This window comes from Eupeodes corollae, chromosome 2, assembly GCF_945859685.1.
Source record: "Eupeodes corollae chromosome 2, idEupCoro1.1, whole genome shotgun sequence".
Lineage (NCBI taxonomy): Eukaryota > Metazoa > Arthropoda > Insecta > Diptera > Syrphidae > Eupeodes > Eupeodes corollae.
In genome coordinates this window covers 85586050-85607699 of record NC_079148.1, presented here as the reverse complement: position 1 = coordinate 85607699, position 21650 = coordinate 85586050, and the positions used below count along the sequence as shown (strand labels likewise).

The following is a 21650-nucleotide window of genomic DNA, read 5'->3' as shown; positions in this document are numbered from 1 at the left end:
AGGCATCAACATGACCCATTCTCTTACTGTCTCGGTACTCGAGGACGTAATCGAAATCTTGGATCTCTAGAGCCCAACGAGAGATTCAAGGATTAAGATTCTTTTTATTTAGAGTTTGGGTCAGTGACCTACAGTCAGTGACAATTTTGAACCGAATACCTGTAAGATAAATACTCGAAATCTCCGTAGTGAGTACATATATGATAGCAAGGGTTTCCATCTCTTAAGAATGGTATCTTGATTCTTGATCCGTGGATCTTTTCGAAAAGAAAAAAATAGGATGGAGCTTTTTGTCTTCTTGGCGCTGTAGCAATACAGCTCCAAAACCTAAGCTGCTGCCATCGCAGTAAAGCTCTGTCTCGGCGGTCGGACTATAAATGCCTAAAAGTGGAGCTTCTTGCCCATGTTCTGCATTTCACTTATTGTGAATACACTTTCCGAAAGTGAATTTGGGTGTTCCACAATGCGTTATCGTGAATTGTATGTTCTGTATTTCGGTTTGTTCCATTTTTTGAACGCATTCAAATCATATTTTATATTTCTGTGAATTGATATTCGACAGCTTTCTTCTGAATCGAAATAGGAGGGTTGCAGAAAGTTTTTGAAATGAAGGAATTGATGAATTTATTATAAAAGGTTCTAAATATTTGATTTGTCTCGCAAAATTCGTCTTCTTATTTTTTTTCATGAATTCATCTTCCATTTTTCAGTTAAAATTGCCAATAATATTGCATCTATGTTGAAAACAGCAAACATTTTACTTCACAAACAAAATAAAAATGGATGATCCTTTAGTTCTGATCGATCTAATTAAAAAACATGCAATTCACGTGAAATTGAATCGAAATTCGGAACATGGGCGTCTAAAAGGGTTTTTTTCAGAGTGTTAAAAGCATCCAATTTAAAAAAAATTTATTAATGTAAGGCTGAAAAATTGTTGGGCCTTTCTTAAGCCCAAATGGCATTCGAAGGTATTTGAATTGTCCCACTGGGGTTACAAAGGAAGTTAGTTTAATAGACTCTTCGGCCATTTTCACGTGGTGAAAACCACTTTTAAGATCAAGCTAAGAAAAGTATTTTTTGTTTCGCAATCTGTCCAGATGATCTTCTAAATATTAACAGTAATGGAAAATTATCCTTGACCGTGATTTTGTTTAAATTGCGGTAATCGACACAAAGTCGAACTTCACCTGACTTTTTCTTTGTCAGTACGGTGAGTTACTTTCACGAATTATGCTATTTTTAAGCAAATCATCCAGAACTTTTTGCAACTCAATTTTATGTGCATATGGAAGACGTCTAGGAGCACAATGAAAAAAACTGTTTGGATTAGTCAGAACTATTTCCATTTCATAACCGTTATCTGAATATTTCGTTGCAATACTCCCGAGAACTAAATGTTATAATTTTATCTTTTCATCATAAGGCAAATTCTCGTTTATATTCAAGTTAACAATTTCATCGCCGGCATTGCATAAACAAATTTTTGAAATAATTTCGTCACAATCAGGATTTTTCATTTTTTCAATTTTAGTATCTAAATCACCAATCGCTAACTTAACATTTGTTTTATGTAAGAAATCTCGACCTAATATATAATTAATAGTTTTGTCATTCACAACATATAGACAAAATTTTACGTAGTTATCATAACATTTAACATCACATGATAAATTACCTAAAATTACAAATTTGAAACTGTTAATTTCAACGAAACTGCAAGGTGATGGTTCAAGTGACGTCATCAAAATGGGTGGTACGTACCGTTGTTGGGACTTATGGGGCTGTATCTATAACGGTCATGATGTTCATCCGAGCTCCAAAACTTTCAGCTTCCCGATTCGCAGATTTAATTTCATACTCCAATACTCCATGAAAATCGGTCATCAATGTTAAAACTGGAGATTCCATTGTACATTTTTCTCTCTGGACGACGAGAACTGAAGGCTTTTGTGGACAATTGGTGATAATATGTCCCTTTTGTCCGCATCGAAAACACGAACCTTTTTCTCAGCGGGCTTTGGGACAGTTACTTGATATGTGACCCTCTTCGTCACAGTTAGCATCAACACGACGCACGTGGCACACTTCTCGAAGGTTGTACAGATCTGTTGTAACCAGAACTCGTAGGTTGCAACTCGGATTTCATTTTTTCATACTTGCGCAGAATGTTCTTGAGATCAGCGATGGTATTTGCAGTAAGCATAATTTGCTTATTAAATATTGAAACAGGGATCCTCTTGATTACATAGGCAATCACTTCCTGTTCATCAATCTCTGCGGAAGAAGCTATCTCCTGCATGGATAAAACGTATTGCTGGTAATTTTCATCTCTACGTTTTTTTCGATTTCGCAATGTGTTATGGACGTCTGTTGCGGTTGTAAGGTAGTGAAACTCGGACAGTAGATCGGCTCTCAGATTTGTCCATGATCGAAACGTTCTTGACCGCAAAAATAACTTGGCCGTAGCTTTAAGTAGTCTTTTGAAATAAATGAAAGCCTCTGACTCACTCAGATGGTAAGTGCCCATAGCATCCTCCACGTTTTCAATCCACTTACTAATAGGGTAATTATCACCAGTAAATAATGGTAAGGACTCCTCGATATCACGTGACGAATGTGCACTAAAGTGCTGGAACTCACGAATAGGGCTGTTAGTGCTGAGTTCAGCCAAACGTTTTTTCAATACAGCGATTTCTTCCTTTTTCTTGACTAAATCACGGAGTTTTTCAAGAAGTTGTGACACAGCATCATCCTCGTCCTCATGTGCGTCATCACAACTTGCCTTACTTTCCTGGTCAACAACAGGGAACAGATTTTTAATCTGCTCAGGTTCAAACGAATCAATGGCTTCATTTAAACGGGCCTTAAGTGAAGTCTTGGTACCATGTTTGCTTAAATTCATCTGGACAAGCTTCTCTTTAAGGATTTGCACAGAAGCGTTTTCCGAAAAACTCAAAACACGAGCCATTGCATTTGCATCCATGTTTGGAAAAATTTTAGGATCAAATTTTAGGGAAAAAAACATTTTTTTTAGTAAATTTTCTTTAATTTATCGTAAGAAATGCAACCACTATTCAATTAAATGAGGAACTTTATCCCACTTCTGATTTATTATAGGGCTTTTCTGGATCAAAATAAGAAACAAAACGTATTAACTTAAACAAAACTTCTTTATTACTAATGAAAAATATTATTTTGATTATATGGAAACAGTGAAAAATAAATAAGCTTAAATTTGATTATTCTGAGCAAAGTAATTATTAAGTACAGTGATATTTCATATCTTAAGAGATGAAGTCTCTTACAAGTAGGTAGTAGGCACGTTAATCTCATTTTGACTACTCTCTAACTTTGATGTTTTGAACGATTGACAATCCCACTCTTTCTCTCACAGACTTTTCCTCCAACAGACTCTTATTCCTATAATTTTCATAATTCCAATTTTGATTAAATCAATAGATACATTAGTTGAGTTCCTTTTAATACTAGTATTACTAACCAATCCATAAACGTTGTGCCTGATATATTTAGCAAAGAAATGTTTAATTTCCTCTTCCTTTATGTACCCTTATAACGCAGTACAACAACGACATTCTCTCCATTAAGGTAGAAAAGAAGACTAAGTTCACTTTAAAATAAAAGGAATAAACTATTTTTTTCGATCTCAGTCTTTCTACGAATATTCTATTTATCTCGTGGAAGAAATGATTTAAAGCCAATCTTATCCATGATCCAAAGTGCTTTAATAAGTTCGTCAACTACTTACTAACTAACCTACTTCTCAATCAAAAGATATCAAAAATGATCTACAAAATATCTCAAACATGTTTGCTACCTATTTGAAACAATCTTTTATTGATGAATCTTTTATTCCAAATTCTCGAGGTTATGAATACATACCTAATTCCTCTCTTGGTCTATTACTTCCTAAATCACTTGATTTGATCATGAGTTTCTTCTTGAGTATGAAGTCTCTCTATCATATTTAAAAAAAAAGGCTGGGATGCGACCAACTCTGATAACATCCCATCCCGTCTGTCGATTTGTCTTGCTTAAAAGTCTGTAGAGTTGGGATACAAAAGTTGTTTCTTGAATTACTCTTAAACATTTTAAAATTACCAAAAATATTTTTCATATAAAGAAAAAGTTTAGTTTGAAAGTCTAGTTTTATTAAAAAGATTTGTAGTCGAAAATGTTTACAAATTGGATGAATTAAATTAATTCGAGAGATATTAAGAACCGAACATCAATTTTAACCAAATTTGCGTACTATTTTTTGTAGATTTTATTTTTTATGAAAAAACGGATTGTTGGATTTTTATATAAAAATTACTAAATATCGAAAGCAATATTTTCTCTCAAATAAAAAAAAAAGTTGAAGACAATATATTTAATTTTGGAAAAGCTATTTGAGTCGAAAGTAAATTTTAACCAAGTTTTAGTATTGTTTTTTTGTTAGGTTTTTATTTTTGTAAAAAACTGTCAATTCGATTTTTCTCAAAATTTTTCGAAATGTGGAAAACAATATTTCTTATAAGATAATTATAGTTGGAAGCCATAATCTAAAATTTGTGAAAAGATATTTGAGTCGAAAATCAATTTTTACCAACTTTTGTTAAATTTTCTTTTAAGTTTAATGTTTTGTAAAAAAAAACTGTTAATTCCATTTTTCTGAAAATTTTAGTGAATATTTACAATAATATTTTTTAATAGATAAAAGTAGTTTAAAGCCAATATCTCAAAGTTTTGAAAAGATATTTGAGTCAAAAATAAATTTCTACCAACTTCTATTCATTATTTTAAAGGTTTTTATTTTTTGTAAAAAAAACTGTAAATTTTTTTCTCTCAAAATTTGACCAGATGTTAAAAACTTTATTTTTCGTAGCTCAAAATTGTTTTGGAGATAAAATCATTTTGTATTCCTAAAATTTTTGAGGCGAAGATTTTTTTTTCAGGTTTTTTAATTTATAAAATAACCGTTAATTGGATTTTTTTTTCAAAAAATATTCTTGTTTAGTATCAACTTACAATATATTATATAAAATTTAAATCAAGTTTCTAGCGTTTTTGGTTCTTAAGATATTTAGGGCTAACCAAAATTTTGACCTCTTTTTTAAACTGCTAGGTAAAAAAAAAACCTCGTACGCAATTTTCTTGAGAGCCCTTTCTGCACATTCCTGCCTTTTTATTTAAAGGCGATATCGGTTCTTGTTCTTGAGCTATGGACATCGAAAAAAAACGTCGCGAACGTACGTACACATACACACGCATCACATAAATCTTTCTAAAAATCTTTTATTTCGACTTTTGGGATATGAAACGTCGAGAAATGTCAACATTTTCAATTGAAAAATCGGACCCATTACAATAACTTTCTATGGGAAGTTAAAAAGGATTCGGCATCCTTATCTTACCCCCTCTTACCACTAGTTTTCAAGTTTTCGTTAGGCATAAAACTGTAGTTCTGACATTACTCGCTCAAAGAAATGGTGCAGAGCCGCATGTCACCATGAACTGGGTTATCACAAGCTGTATCGCCAGCAGTTGTATTTATTTGTTTTTTATTACCACATTTAAAAAAAATTAACAAACGAAGCAATTAAACAAATTTATTATGACTCATAATGTAGTCTACTATATTTATATTTATACTTTCGTAGCAAGGTGATTTCAATTAATAATAAAATATCTATAGATTCTAAATTAAAATGTTGTTTAAGTTGATTTTGAATAAAAAGAGTAAGAGCCTTTAAATTTAACAACAAATCAAATAAACTAAGAACCATCATACTAATAAAGTAATGCGTCTTTGAAATCATGCAACAAGCCGAACATTTAACTGAAGTAGAAATTCTGTGTAGTTGTTGTATTGAAGTACAGTTCTTTAAAGTGAACGGAACCCAACAAAATCTAAAGAACCTTTTAAACATCTCAAGGTTTGCTTTGTAGATACCTACATACATTTTCAACATAAAACTTCAAATGAAATTTTAATTACGAATAAACTTATCTGCATTATATTTGTAGGGACCTTTTTAATTTCACTCCAATTAGAATCCGAATGTAATAGAAAAGTTTGCATAATATTTTTATAATATAAAGTATTTTTGTTTTAATATAAAGTTTAATAGATTTTTCTCCTTTTAGTTTCCAAATGTATTAAAAAAGTTATAGGTATAAGTGCTTGAGTATGAACATAATTTGAGCATATTCTGAAACTTTATGTACATGAAAAACTAAGGTATACATAATGTACATTTATGTGTCCCAACTCGCAATGTGCCTTTGTCTGTTCTACATTGTGTACATACATATGTATGTGTGTATATGTACCATGTACATAATGTAAACATCATTATGACATATGTACATGAACTTAGGTATTATATATGAATGAGGTGGTGGACGCATTAAAAAATTCAATTTAAAATGAAAACTTTTTTCTTTACGATACAAAAATTACGAAGACCACGAGCCACAAAATATTGACACTTCCTTTATGTTTTGGTTTCTCGTATAGTGACCATTGGTTCAAAAAACCATACAACAGAATTGTTATATTTTTTGATACAACAAAGAAACTTGTAGCTCACAGTCCGGTTCATGCAGTTTAAGATACACCTCTTAAAATTGTATTTTTAGAGCTTATGAAAGAACTTCAACAAAACGCATAAAAAATAAAATTTAATTTGGCGCATACATTGTGAATTTAGTGATTCAATTTCTACACTCGTTTTCGAAAAAAAAACTTTATTAATGTTGGTTTATGCGCCTGTTTTGCTATCATTTGTTTTCATCATCGAAACCGATCTTTTAATTGTTTTACAGGTCAGTACGATCGTTGAAAAATGTCTGTCATTAAAGCTGTTCAGCTTTATTATCCGTGGTGTGATGGTTAGTGCGTATAGGGCTTTCATGCCAGAGGTCTGGAGTTCAATCTCTGCCTGTGCCAACCAAAATTGCTGTTGCTTATTTGTTATTCTTCTGGAAAATCAAATTCGTCAGGAAAATGGGAAAATGCGTTTTGAGCAAAAAAATAATTGTGCCACCAAACTTTTTTTCCAACTCAAAATTTCTTTAAGTGAATTCTATAGTATGTGACTTTAAACTACCAAAATGCTTATGCAGCTCAATGAAAGCCAGAAGCATTGCAAGAGCTATAAATCCAGAAAAAGTCATTGTTTGGAATCATTCGGCCGTATTTCTTCAAAGATAATGCGAATCGTAACGTTACTGTAAATGGCAAGCACTACTGGAAGGGCTTTACTTGCATTTGCAGCAAACACAGCTTGCATGACATTGGACCAATAAAGAGGCGAGTTCGGTGAATAGTTTATTTCACGTTTTGGGACGATCAATTGACTTTCTAGATCCTGCGCCTCTAGACTATTTTTTGTGAGGATATATTAATGTTCATAGAAAGAGCATTAATATTGAATTATAACGACCATAATAGCTAATAAAAAATCAATCGGTAATTGTTCCCTCGTTCTTCTTGCAAGACAAATAAACGTTTCATCTTTGTTAATTTATTAATTTAAATAAATTGTGTATTTTCTCAAAAAAAACATATTTTAAGACATTAACATGCGCTAGTTCTATTTAACTCACGCTATTCCAACAGCAGTTCGCTCTACATTCTTCGCTGATAGGAATAGTGGAGATATTCTTCAATTAAAAGTTCTAAATTATATGTATTAAATCACTAAAAGCAATGTTTGTAACTGAAATTAAAACTGTGGACGTAAGAAAAAATTACCTATAGAGTGTTTTTTTTTAGCTTGAGAACATTAAATAATATTTCAAGCAGAAGCATTGTTGGAATAAACGTATTATATTCTTATTTGGTAGATATTTGTGTGGCATTTATTTTTGAAATATGATCACCGGCATATATCAGTCGATCAATTAAATTCAACTACTTTTTCCAACCTATGGCTTGAATAGTGACCTGAATACTTTCTTCCAATGCTTTAATAGTTGATGATTTGTCGACATAAGCCAATGACTTAACTTAAACCTTGTATTAGTTTAGCCTCTCAACTGTAAAACCATATGCAACACCCTTCAAAATTTCTCAAATAGGCAGAAAAAAACAACTAATATTTTCTTTCAATAAATATTTTCCAACTCGCCGAGTGGCTCATAGACCTACGTATAAATAATAATACTTCAAATACAAAAATATTAGTATTCTAATATTTAACAATTCAATAAAAAAAAATATACGACGTATGAGAGAATGGGAACCTATTTATGAAGCTTTTGATTACCCATTAAATTGTTAGTGCTTCTCATATGAAAAAGGTCTTTGAACATCAATCTTTAAACCAATTAAGTCACTTTCCTTTTTTGAATTTTTCTGAAATTCCCTTTTCTGGTGGTTGCCAACTTTACATTAATTATTTCTCCTAACGAACTTTTTTTCATGTAGCCATTTTTTACAAGGATCCTAAAAATTAAGCTTATTAACCCACAGGCATTAAGCTTTTCTTTACAAAAGAGTCGAGTAGAGAGACATTGGGAAAATCAATCAAGTGCAATGGAGTGTATTAGGTTTGGCAAAGTGAAACAATACTCTTTCATACTCATACACTTATCCCTCAGGACTCGTAGTGCATACGTAGGTACCTACAGACAGAAAGAGTGAGGAGTTAATGGATGCAATTTCTTTTCAGGATTTTAGTGTATCGCAAATTATTTTATCCTTCTTTCCTTTCTAGATGATTCTGCTACCACGTAGTATGGTTTATTTATTTTTCTCCATTTTTTCCCTTTCAGGTTCATTCATATTCTTGACCATCGAGAACGAAGACTATTCACTGTTACATCATCAACAGAGGACATTGGCGTCAACGAAGCGGCAGAGTGGCAGTAATAGCCTTCCACCACAACGACGTGTCGATAATTCCAGTATCGCTAGCAGCAGTAGTAGTGGTAGTAGCAGTGGTAATGGTAGTGGCAGAACGGGTAGTAGCGGTTTACTATTAAATGGAATAAATGCTCCGCAATCAGCGATAGAGGTGGACACATATGACGTCCGACAACAGACCATCGAGAATATATGGGACATTACAGTCTCCTTGAATATCCTTTACAAGGAAAATTGGACAAAGTACGTATACCTACAACCAAACCACATGTGTATGGCTAACGTATATACATATGTATATAAAAAGGATACGAATTTTTAGTTTTAGTTTTTGATTTGTTAAAAATTTCCATTATTTTCAGATTAGCAGCTTTGGAAATTGCAAAATTTCAAGACCAATTAATAAAGAGACTGAGCGAGGACGTAACCTTATCAAATCTAGATGATAGTAGCCCAGCTTCTGAGGCGGTTCTGCTGTTGCCACATGGTAGAGATGACGAAAATTATGAGTGGAATTTTGCAAAAGCCTTTTTATACTCGCTTACAGTGTTAACTACTATTGGTGAGTCGATTTTGAGTGTTGTGGTTGTAATCCGGAACATCTGAACATTGCGAACTTTAGAGATACGTAGATTAGACAGTACTTGACAATTCTATTGGTAGCTTAGCTTATGAGTAGGTGAATTTCTTGTAAGGGTGAGTTGGTGCTTGGTGCCTTTTGTGCGAATTTAAACATTTTCTTCGAGTCATTGTGGTTTTTGACTACTGAAAGATTATTATTAGATATTATATGAAATGCATCAAAGTAAAACCATTACACGAAAACTTAAGTAAAATACATACTTATGTATGTTTTATAGCCTTTTACCAATAATTTTTAGATTAAATTAAGATAATTTCAAATTATAAACCTCACATTTAAGTTTTGAGGTATGTAAGAGTGCGTTTTTGAAACATCTACCGAAATGATACATTTTTGTTGCTATTTTAACTTATGTTTGTTTAAAAAAAACTTTTAAAATATCTTAATATTTGAATTTTTCTATCCAAACATACCAAATAAAAGTATCTTGGGTACATAACATACTCAAACCGATTTTATGACGATTTTTTTTTTGTGATCGGGACAGTGGACATGGTATACAGTGTGAGGGATTCTAAACCATTTAATTTTAGTTTGACAAAATTAATACAGTTTGATGTTTTTTATAGTAAACCTTATGCCTATTAAAAATATTTAGATACCTGAGATGAGAGAAGAGAGTATAAACCACACGTCTGCACCCGAAAACCCTGAAACACCTAAACACATGAGTACTTCTGTCAAAAGAAAGTTATAATAAGGAACAGGTGGACATTTTTTTCTTTTTTGAATTTCGTTAGGATTATATTGAGCGTCTTTCCTGTCAAAATTAGTAATGCTGAATGATTTCGCGCAGGAAATTCAATGAAAATAAGAAGAAGCCGAGAAGCAACCCACTCTTCCCATCTTGTCTATCAATTTGTCTAAATCTTTAACAAAATGCTAATGATGATGTGTTGTGTGAGATAAGAAATTTAAAATTATTATCTTTCTTTGCTCTTCCAGATATTTGGGTTAAAAACGATTTCTTATCAGTTTTTTGTGGGTGTTCGTGCTTCGTAAACAAGTTGTTCATTGCATGTTTCAAAAAAAATTAACTAAAAGTTAGTAACAATATTTTGCTTATTAAAAATTAGGTTTGGGTTTATATTTCTTTATGTTCCCGAGATTTTTTGTCGAAAAACCAATGTACGGAAATTTAAGTAGCATTTTTTGAATGTTTTGATTTGTTCTATAAAAATTGTACATTGTATTTTTTAAAGACATTATCTTAAGTTAACTACAAAATATAGCATTGAATGAAATCATTTTTGAGACATCACAACATCAGTTTTTAAATCTTGTGTGTAGTATTTTTCGTAGTATTTAATTTGTATACAAAATAATAATAGAGTAGAAAATCAATTTTAACCAACTTTTAATAACGTTTTATTGAAATTTAGCTGAATCTTTAAAACAATATTTGTTGTAAGATGAAAATGGTTTGAAGTTAATATATTTAATTTTTGCCAAGATATTCGAGAAGAAAATCAATTTTTTCTAACTTTTACTAATGTTTTTTTTTGGTAAACAAAATTTCACTTTTTGAATTGCTATAGCAAAACAATCACCCACAAAGGGTCAAACTTAATTGAGCATCCAGAGTGCGAAAAAATCCTATACATAAGTAACACACAAACACAACAGCATAACCATAATAACACTTTACCCAACAACAATCAAATGTTGCTTACACCAATTTAAAAAAAAGAAAACACTTTTGTATGTTCTAATGTCGACGTTCTATACAAGCACTGTACTGGTTCTGCCATAAAATTCCTCTTTGGAGTACATGCAGACAACATTTTTGAAAATCCATTAATATCGACCCACTAATCGAATTTTACTTTAGGAATTCCAAGCCAAACTCAAAATCCACCAACCATTCGTAATCTTTATTACCTTCTATTACCCTGGCATGCCAATAAAATTAGCTGAAATAAATTCTATTCAATCTTTGAATCAGGGCTCATACATTACCGCACACATACGATACAACAGCAACACCAACACACGAACCAAGGTTTATAAGAGACAAAGTGAATTTCCATGCCAACATCAACTTAAATATTTCAAAAACAAACTTTCTGTTTCTCCAAAATAAGAGGTGGGGGTGGGGGAAGTGATGGCGGGTTCGTCTCATCCCCTAGTTTGGAAATGTGTGTTTTTCCTACAAATCCCATTAGCTCCTATTGTACTTTTCTTTTTTCTTTCTTTTTTTATTTTCTAGGCTACGGTAACATTGCTCCAAAAACGACGCTGGGTCGATTAGTAACATTAGCATACGCCATCCTGGGTATCCCCTTGACTCTTATATACCTCTCTAGCACGGGGGGTGTCCTGGCGAAAGTTGCCCGAGAAGTGTTTTCACGAGCCTTATGTTGCTGCCTGTGTTCGAATTGTGGCTACTGCTGCTATGACGAGAAACGGATGGCCGAAAAAGAGCGTCGAATGAAACGGAAGCGCCAGCAAGAGGAAATGCGCGCACAGCAAAGTGCTATGAACGAACCCTTCTATGTGCGACCGGGTTCGTTGCACAACAATTTCCATTCACCAGAGAAACAACAGCACCTTGTTGGCCCTCATAACAACATGCTGCCAGATGTCGACTCCTTGAGTGCCTCGGATTCAAGAGGCTCCATGCATGGTCTTAGCATATTGGCTCCTATCCTACTTTGCTTGTGCATGATGATCATCTACATAATGTTTGGTGCGGCAGTGCTCTATCGGCTGGAGAATTGGCCCATTCTCGATGGAGTTTACTTTTGTTTTATGAGCTTATCGACAATTGGATTCGGTGACTTGGTGCCTGGCCTCAAAAAGGAGTCTACAGCAACGACGTGGTTCTGTTCAGTGTACATAATGTCAGGGATGGCCCTGACGGCAATGTGTTTTAATGTGTTGCACGAGGAGATTGTGCACAGAATCAAAGTGGTAGTTGAGTTTAACAAAAATTCTACACTTGAAAATGAAGACGGGACGACAAAGCAAGGCTTTTACATGCCCCCTTGACATTACGCAAAAAACACCAATCTCTACCATAGGAATCCCACCGAGGAGACTCTGGTGTCAAGTTAGTTTTATTTACATGGCCTGAACATTTTCCTGTCTTGCACATGTATACCATAGTTTTGAATTTCCTTAAAATAATTCATGTTCTCGTTATAGGTACACCAACCTCAATTGTGTTTAGTCAGGATCCGGATATTGGTCAAATAAATAGTCTCAAAGATTATGTGAATCACGAGTTAGTGCCAATTATGACAATGGATCCGAACAGTGCGCCCAGCAATACGACACATCTGCTTAAGAGTAATGTTGTTTCGTTGCCTCTGAACAATCTTATTTCACATACAAATGGAAATGATGGTAGTGGTGCACCTCAACAGTGTTCTCAACTAATGGATAGTTTGCCACCACCTTCACAAGCATCAACAGAACCCCTTCAGCCACAACAGCAACAACAACAGGTGCAATTGACTCTAACCGGAGTGTATACGTTAGCAGAAGAGCCAGAGCTAGAAGCTGAAGAAGAAGAAGAAGATGATTGCCTGAATCAAGATGAAGCCACTTAAATTTTACTAGGGGTTTGATTTGCGTAGAAATATACTTAAAAGACAACCTAGGTTTTTATCTCTCTATATATTTTTAATTTAACACGATGAAGTCTTGAAATTGTATGCAATTTTCTTAACAATAGTTTGAAATTCTAGTTTTATACATGCAAATATCAATTTTAAACACACATACATACGTAGCTATACATATATTTAAGTATTTATAGCATTGAAATAAGACAAACATACCTCAGAGTTTCTCTCCCATTGAAATAAATTCACTAAGGTCGAGCTAACTCAAAAATATATTCTTTATTTGAAAACAGATGATCAACTAAATCTAATGGATAGTTATTTGCATACTTAAGAACTTATCCGTTTCCGAATGTTCTTGAATGTGTGGAAGGAACCTGATTATAGCCCTCAAAATACTTACGTTTGCACCTCTGTCAGTTACGTGCAAATTTAGCAACACACTTGGCAGTAAATTGACTGTCGTTTTACTATTATGAACGAATTGTCGTGCTCACGCAAAAATTGTGGTGTTTGTTTCCATTTATCAACGCATAACGCAATTTCAATGTGTCTTTTTTATGGATCCAACAAATTTATTCAAGCTTATTTTTTAATAATAAGGTTATGAAGTTGACTGACTTTTCAAAAGCTTGTAACTAACTTAGCCCACGGAATTACTTTATTAAAATTAAAGATCTCGGGTTTCCACTATTTTTCTTACCTTGGATCACTCATACCTTGAAAACAGGTCCTCTAAATTAAAATTTATAAATTGTCATTTAGAAGTCGTATTCTTTTACAAGCCAAAATGTATAGTTTCACAATTTGGTTTGGAAAAAATAGCCTTACCTTCAACCCTTAAAAATGCCAGACGATAACTTTTACTAAAATACGAATCGTTAGCGTATTTGTTTGTTGTATATCACAGCAAAAACTCGAATTTACACAGCACATTAATTTTATTGTCAATAAGGCAAGCTCTATGTTTGGTTTTATAAAACACTGGGCAAAGGACTTCAATGATCCCTATGTTACTCTATCTTTGTAGAATTGCCACGTTCGTCCTCATCTTGAATATGCTTCGTAGATATGGACTCCTTATAACCTATAACGAAATTCATAGAAAACGTATTGAATCGTTTTCCCTGGGCTGATCCTTATGATCTGCCTCCGTATGAAAATCATCTTCTTCAAACGCAATCTCTGCATCAAAGGCGTGTAAATAATAATATTTCTACATCAACTCATTAATAATGAAATTGATGCACCTCATTTGCTATCCTGTCTACATTTGAATCACCGAGGCGGAACTCTTCACCTGCGTGCACTTAATTTTATACGTATTGACTTCCTCAGAACTAACCATTGGAAGAATGAAGCTTTAAGTCGAATGAGCATTTTATATAACTTAAACTGCTTATCAATAGATTTAAACCTAAATAAGTTGGGATTAAAATCATTGTTCAGAACCAGTGCTCCACTATCGTGAACGTCTCTATTTTATTTTTGGTTCTGTAATAGTTAAATGTTAATTAGGTTTTGTATTTTGTGCGCGTGTTAGGCTATAATATTGTATTATTTTCTTACTATACACTACAGTTCCTGTCCAAATCATTAGAAGCACTGCAGAATTTTATTAGTAGGCCTAGGATTTCCACGCACTTAAAAACGCAATATACCTATGCGCTTAACCTTGTATCTCCCTCTTTTCAATGAACACAAAAAAACTTAGTATTCAGTTTTTATAAAGAAAATCCGTCTTTTTTATCATTCAAAGAAGCTAAAAAACAAGTGGGTAAATTAAAAAATACACAAAACATAAACAATTAATACAAATTACATCAGCATTAATGTAACACAAACAATAGGTAGAAAAATTGACATAAATCATGAAATTCTTCTTAAAGTTTTTAAAACAAAGCTTTAGCGATTGGGACTTTGAAACGTCTTATACATCGAAAAGGTGATGTTAGTGTTGCCTTGCATATATTTTTCATTGTTGAAAACCCTTAATTTTTTACTAGAACATTCTCATGCTTCTTTTGTATAGCTGGAGAAAAAGATCCTTACCAGCAGTTGTTTTTTACAACAGCATCTGCAACTAAATCAATTTGATTTTTTAATGAGTCCCTTCCCTTAAGCTTTGTTATGGTATCACAAGGAAAATTGTAGTTACAGCTAAGGAATATTATTTGGCTTTTAAGTAAAAGCTGGTTCAATATCTCTTTTTTATTTTTAATTGCAACAGCATCAGAATCATCGAAATTATTAACCACTTCCTCAAACTCCTTATAGTGCTTTGCGTAATAGTCAACTGCTTGCAGCCAGGTTCCCCACCTGGTAACAATAGTCTGTGGTGGAAGAGATGGTGACGCAATATTTTTAACATTCAAGAATGGATGTATGATTACATTTTTATGCAAGATGGAGCTCCATGCCACACTGTCAGGTCCATAAAAACTTATTTGAGGGAAGAAAAGATCCCCCTGTTGGACTTCCCGGGAAACAGCCCGGGAAGTAGCTAAAGATGCGGTCACTTATTGAAAGAGTAATTCACGTGTAGAATCACCACCCACAAATTCAGGAAACAGTCAAATCAGAATTGGGGCTCTTATTAAAGCAAAAGCGGTTCAACAAAATATTGAAAAAAAATTAAAGCAAAAGGAGGTTCAACAAAATATTGAAAAAAAATTTAAATAACAACAACAAAAAAATGAAAATATTAATTCAATTTTTTTTTTTTAATCTGTTGCTTTATTTCTAGGAAGTAGTTTATATTCTGCATACAAAACAATTTAAATGCATTACAATATTCGAAAACCTGATAAAAATAGCTAAAAATTAAGATTTTGTATATCTTAATCTAAAGTGCGTCTAATAGTATGGGCAGGGTCTGTATTTACTTTATACAATATACATACACACAAAAATTAAATTTCATTGAAAACTAACCGAGCCTTCAGTGCGGGTAATTAGCGGGTCATTCCCATACAGTTCAAAGATGCAGCTTCAAGCTAAAAAATTAAATTTGTTTTTTTTTAGATTTGTTTCTTCTTGCCAAAGATTACAATCAATGAGCTAGAAGTGATACTTATTATAGACACAACAAAAATTTTTTGTTTCCAACTGGGTTTTAATGATGATGTACTAACTATTTTTAGACTAATTTAAGTAAAACACGTTAATCTCTTCCAACTGAACTTCGGAACATACTAATATTTTACTTGATTTATTGCAAGAACAATCTAACTAACGAGACAGTCTTTTTTAACTTTAAATAATGTAGACACACATGTTCTTATTATTTTGCAAATTTAATCAACTTACAATATTGTGAACATTTCTTTTAAAATTAATTTGCATTGAATGAATCCAAGATTCTTTTGAGCTGTTATATTTTAAGTGTTTTGATTCATAATTCAAAATTATTTTGATAAATGCTCTAATATTTCTATACGGGTATGTAATATGTTCAACTTTTAAAATCTAGTTACTTAAACTGTTTAATTTTTGAAACTTATGTATATGTAAAAGGTAAATTTAAATAAAAATCTTCGAACAAGTAATTTAATTCAAGGTAATAATTTCTTCAGTTTTCTTGTTATGAATATTTTCAAGCGCTTTTAAACAAATAAAAAAATAAAACCAAAGATTTATGGTGAATGTCGCCATTGTTAAAGCGCTACGTATCTCTACATTTTAATAAAACAAAGTTTGTGTGCGATATTATTGTAATTTTATTACGGCGTGTACTATAGAATTTCACCTATCGCATCCGTTATGTTCTTATTACATATTCATTATTAAAAAAATAAGTTGAATTCACTACCAAATTTAATAGGAGGTTCAATGTTCGTTACTAAAAGCGTTTTCTTACCTTCATACAGCGAGAATAAAGATTTTATTTGATAAAGCAATCACAACAGACATTATGTATCTTTGCATGTAAAATCAGTTGTTAGTTTGAAAACAACTGATCAAACTTAAATTCGTTTCTTTAAACATTTTGCCGGTATTAGCACCTGCAAAAAATTCGTACACATATGTATGTTTGCTACGACCCTATATACACAAACATATAACGGCTCTAATATTATGCCAACCAACTGTAAAGGTATCGTTTTAAGTAACAAATATCCATTGATATCAGTCAATCGATTCACAAAAAAAAAATGATCAAATATATATTTAAGTTCATCCCTTGAGCACAATTTTATCTTCTTACCCACATTCAATCATATAAATAGCATCCAAAAAGGAAAGAAGAAAAAACCACAGGCAAACAACAACCACCCTCCACTACCAAACGTTAAAATATAATAATTTATGCTGGAATTTTGAAATCCCAACTGTTCAATAAATATTTTTTCTTTTTTGAAAATATCCCTCTTAAGTCATTTGTTAGAAAAAAATTAAGGCAATAAAATTTGAAAGGAGAACATTACCTTCTTCTTTATATGTATGTTTCTCAATTTTTCATGCCCAAGGAAGAAAACATGAAAAAATAGTTAAAATAATGAAACAGATTTACGAAACCATTTTTAACAATATATAAAACGGACTGTTCTTTGTTCTTACGCTTGGAGAAAGACGTGCGGAGGAAAATAGAATTATTTAATACAAATTCAAAAATAAATAAATAAAATAAAATATGTGGCGTGGGTCCATTGAGAACTAGGGCCTGGTGACTTACAACTCGCAACCATTCCTGTGGCAAGTAATATTCTCAGTAATGGAGGGGGCCTAAGAAACTATCCGAACAGCTTATTTAAGAAAGCACTTTTCAATACAAATTTATAAATATGAATAAAAAGTTAAATAGAAACATTTTTGTTTTTAAATGAAAATTCTTCAATACCTATAAATATGTATGCTTCATGTATGTGTAATTTATCCTCTTTAATATTTCAACGAAAAATAATTATGATAAATTATTTTATTTATACCTACAGTACAATTTTAATTTTAAATTTAAACTTTTAATTTTTTAAGTTCGTGTTTCATTAAGGTGTCTAGGGAGAAATAATTAGTAAATAAGGTCGTCATTAATATTGAATTATGTACATTATAACAATATCCATAAACAAATCTTCCAGCTAAATAAAAGTATTAATTTTTTAACAGAACCCGAATTTCATAATAATATTACAATTCTATTGTACATAGTTATTGCATTCAAGTTTAGAACATATATTTGTGTTAAGTTTTCCAAAAACTTTTATACAATTATTGTAGAGTCACCAAACCGGGAGGTTAATACAATTATAAAACTATACAAAAATATACAATTTAAGAAAGACATCTCATGCATTTAACATATCCTTCAAAATCTTTGTTTTATTTTGTAAAAAGATTACTGCCTATATGTATATATTTGAAAACAAATCAACTGTTTGCTCTTCAAAAAATTCTTATTTTGTCTGTAAATAAGTTATTGAACTAACAACACAAATATCGACTGAAACATTTAAGTTTAAGAATACATTTAAGATTTAAGTAGTTATGGTAAATTATACGTAGTTATATATTGTTATAAGAAAAATACTAAAAAATAAATTTACTTCTAAACTAGTTTTAATTAGCAATTAGTGATGAAATTGTAGATACAATATGTATCCCCACAAAAAATAATAAATTAAATAAAAATTGAATTTTGAATTCTTTTATAGATCAATTAAAAATTAATGTTTATTTTTGTTAGTATACGAGTTACGACTACGTATATGTAAAGATTCAAATGGGCAGCGATAAATAACATTTATACATACATTGAGGACAAATACACATATAAATTAAATTATTAAAAATCGTTTACTCTTAATAACAGAAACTTAGGTAAATTCATCAAAGAATTATGAATAACAAAAGAATTTTGTATGAAAAGCAATCGTATTACACAATTAAATGAAAAAGCTCAAAATAGAATTGGAGTCTAAATCAACATTTGATTTCCTCCATGTTTTGGAATCTGTAATTAGTGTAGTTATGACACTTCTGATTTTGTTGCAAACATTAAAAAAGCGTAGTCTTTTGATGTTGAGATCAATACACTATACATGCCAAATATTTTAAGATTCGAAATTGAAGTTTTTTTATAAACTGTCTCTCCAGATCCTGCTAGACTTCTTCATATGCGGTTTTCTTAAGCCACAAGTTTATGCTAATAATCCTCAAAATAATAGTGTCGCGAAATGAAAGCCAATATAATTAATAGTTTTATTAAATTAGACATTTCAACTCGAAACGCATACGTATACATTTATATTCGCATATCTATGATAATTGGTACAAACATTGAGGACATCGTTATTAGTAAGTGACAAAAAGTCCGCAATAATCCCACGTTTTGTCAAAAATAGTTAAAATAAACAACGGCAACACTTTTAGTTATAAATTATGCCTTTTTCAAAAGCCAGACTTATACACTTTGTAATACATAAATTTTAAATAAAGTTGTTTCAATCTTTCTTCCACATTGGTATTTATAATCATTAGAAAAATAATTCTCAAATTTATGTTCCTAAATTTTGACAGTTATTTCAAACAATTATTGAAACAACTTTATTATAAAGTGTAGAATTTTGGTTTTCGAAAAAGGAATTATTTATAAATATAAGTGCTGCCGTTGTTTTTAAATATTTCTTTTTTAGATTTAAAGCTTATTTTTTCTAAAATTGCTCCTTCCGCCTAAACGAGGGGTGATAGACTTGCATTGCTTCTCTACCAAAAACTGTTATCTTTTGAATTTTTATGGTTTAGTATAAAGATTATTAACCTATAGTAATATTGGGCTGGTTCAGACGACATAAGGTACAGCTGCCAAAAAATGACCTTCCAATTAAGGCAACTTTAATGGAAAGTTGACTGGAAAGTTAGTCAAGAAAACTCACCCTAACTATTAAGTCAAGTCTACTTTTATCAAAATGACAGCTGATCATGTTTTTTCATTCAATTGAAAGTTGAACTTTATTACTCTATGATTTACTTGTTTTCTGAACAACTTCATTAAAAGCTTTTTGTGAAAGGGTTCCATGTCCTTTATGACTCCACGGACACATAGAATGCCATGATTTTTGTGTAATTCCTAGCGAATTCGAGTACATAGACTCGCCGCGCCGCTGGTAACACCTAGGTATAATTAAATGTTCTTGATATACATTCATGGCTCCATCTTCCTCCCTCCCTCCCTACCTACTTTCATTATAGTCATTGTCAAGAAACGAAGTGGTTTTGAAAATAAATTCAAACATTGGATGAAGTAGATATGTAATAGCATTTGTCAATAGACACAGTCGAAACAGATCACTTCATATCCAATAGAGTTTCTTAACTCACTTGAGGTGTCTGGTGTGCTCTCACATAAGCTCCAATTAAAATAAAGAGCGATAGTATTCGAAATTTAGATTCTCGTCGATTATTTAACGGTATTAGTAAGTATTAATATTAATGCTATTATCTTAACAAGGGGTGAAAATGTAATTATTTTTCGAATCCCAATAAATCCTAAACATTAACAATTCCAATTCAAAAAGCTTCAATTTCCCATTGAAAGGGCAAACACTTGAAGTAGCCGGAGTGAACCTAGTAAAGCATTGCTTCTCAAATGGACAACTATTTGTTGCGTGGTTGCGGATATCCAATGCCAGAATCTGTTCATTATTTCACCTAAGAAAAAAATCATTTAATATATAGTGTACAAAACCACATTTAAAAAAAGCTGGGATGCGACCCTCACTGATAACTTCCCATCCCGTCTGTCGATTTGTCTTGCTTAAAAGTTTGTCTATATGTACTCGTATCAATTTTTACCAAATTTGGGTACTATTTTTTGTAGATTTAATTTTTTACTAAAAAACGGATTGTTGGATTTTTATATAAAAATTACTGAATATCGAAAACAATATTTTCTGTGAAATAAAATAAGTTCGAAGCCAACATTTTTAATTTTTGAAAAAGAGTCGAAAGTAAATTTTTACCAAGTTTTAGTATTGTTTTTGTTAGGTTTTTATTTTTTGTAAGAAAACTGTCAATTCGATTTTTTCAAAATTTTACTGAATGTTGACAACAATATTTTTTGAAAGATATAAGTAGTTTAAAGCCAATATCTACAATTTGTGAGAAGACATTTGAGTCGAAAATCAATTTTACCAACTTTTATACATTTTTTAGGTTTTTATTTTTTGTAAAAAAACTGTCAATTCGATTTTTCTCAACATTTTTCAGAATGTTGAAAACAATATTTTCTATAAGATAAAATAAGTTTGAAGCCCAAATTTCAAGTTTTTGAAAAGATATTTGAATCGATATTCAATTTTTACCAAATTTGAGTAATTTTTTTTCAGATTTCTATTTTTTATAAAAAAAACTGTCAATTCTGTTTTTCTCAAAATTTTATCAGATGTCAAAAACATTATTATTATTAGAATTGTTTTGGAGATGAAATCATATTTAAGTCGTAAAATTTTGGAGGCGACAATTTTTTTCAGTTTTTTTTAATTTATAAAAAACCGTTTAATGGATTTTTTTTTCAAAAAATATACTTCTTTGATATCACGTTACAATATATCATATAAAATTTAAT

General features: G+C 31.4%; 1 protein-coding gene across 2 annotated transcripts in view; it reads left to right on the top strand.

Moving 5' to 3' along the window:
• LOC129944637 (uncharacterized) overlaps positions 1–15149 on the top strand; it is a 173637-nt gene extending 158488 nt beyond the window's left edge. For both annotated transcript variants that reach the window (XM_056054203.1, XM_056054202.1), the window contains 4 exons: positions 8785–9118; positions 9238–9437; positions 11728–12570; positions 12666–15149. In XM_056054203.1, the coding sequence (XP_055910178.1) occupies positions 8785–9118; positions 9238–9437; positions 11728–12509 (1316 nt within the window). In that variant the 3' untranslated portion in view covers positions 12510–12570; positions 12666–15149. The remainder of the gene's footprint in view (positions 1–8784; positions 9119–9237; positions 9438–11727; positions 12571–12665) is intronic.
• The last annotated feature ends 6501 nt before the right edge of the window (positions 15150–21650 follow it).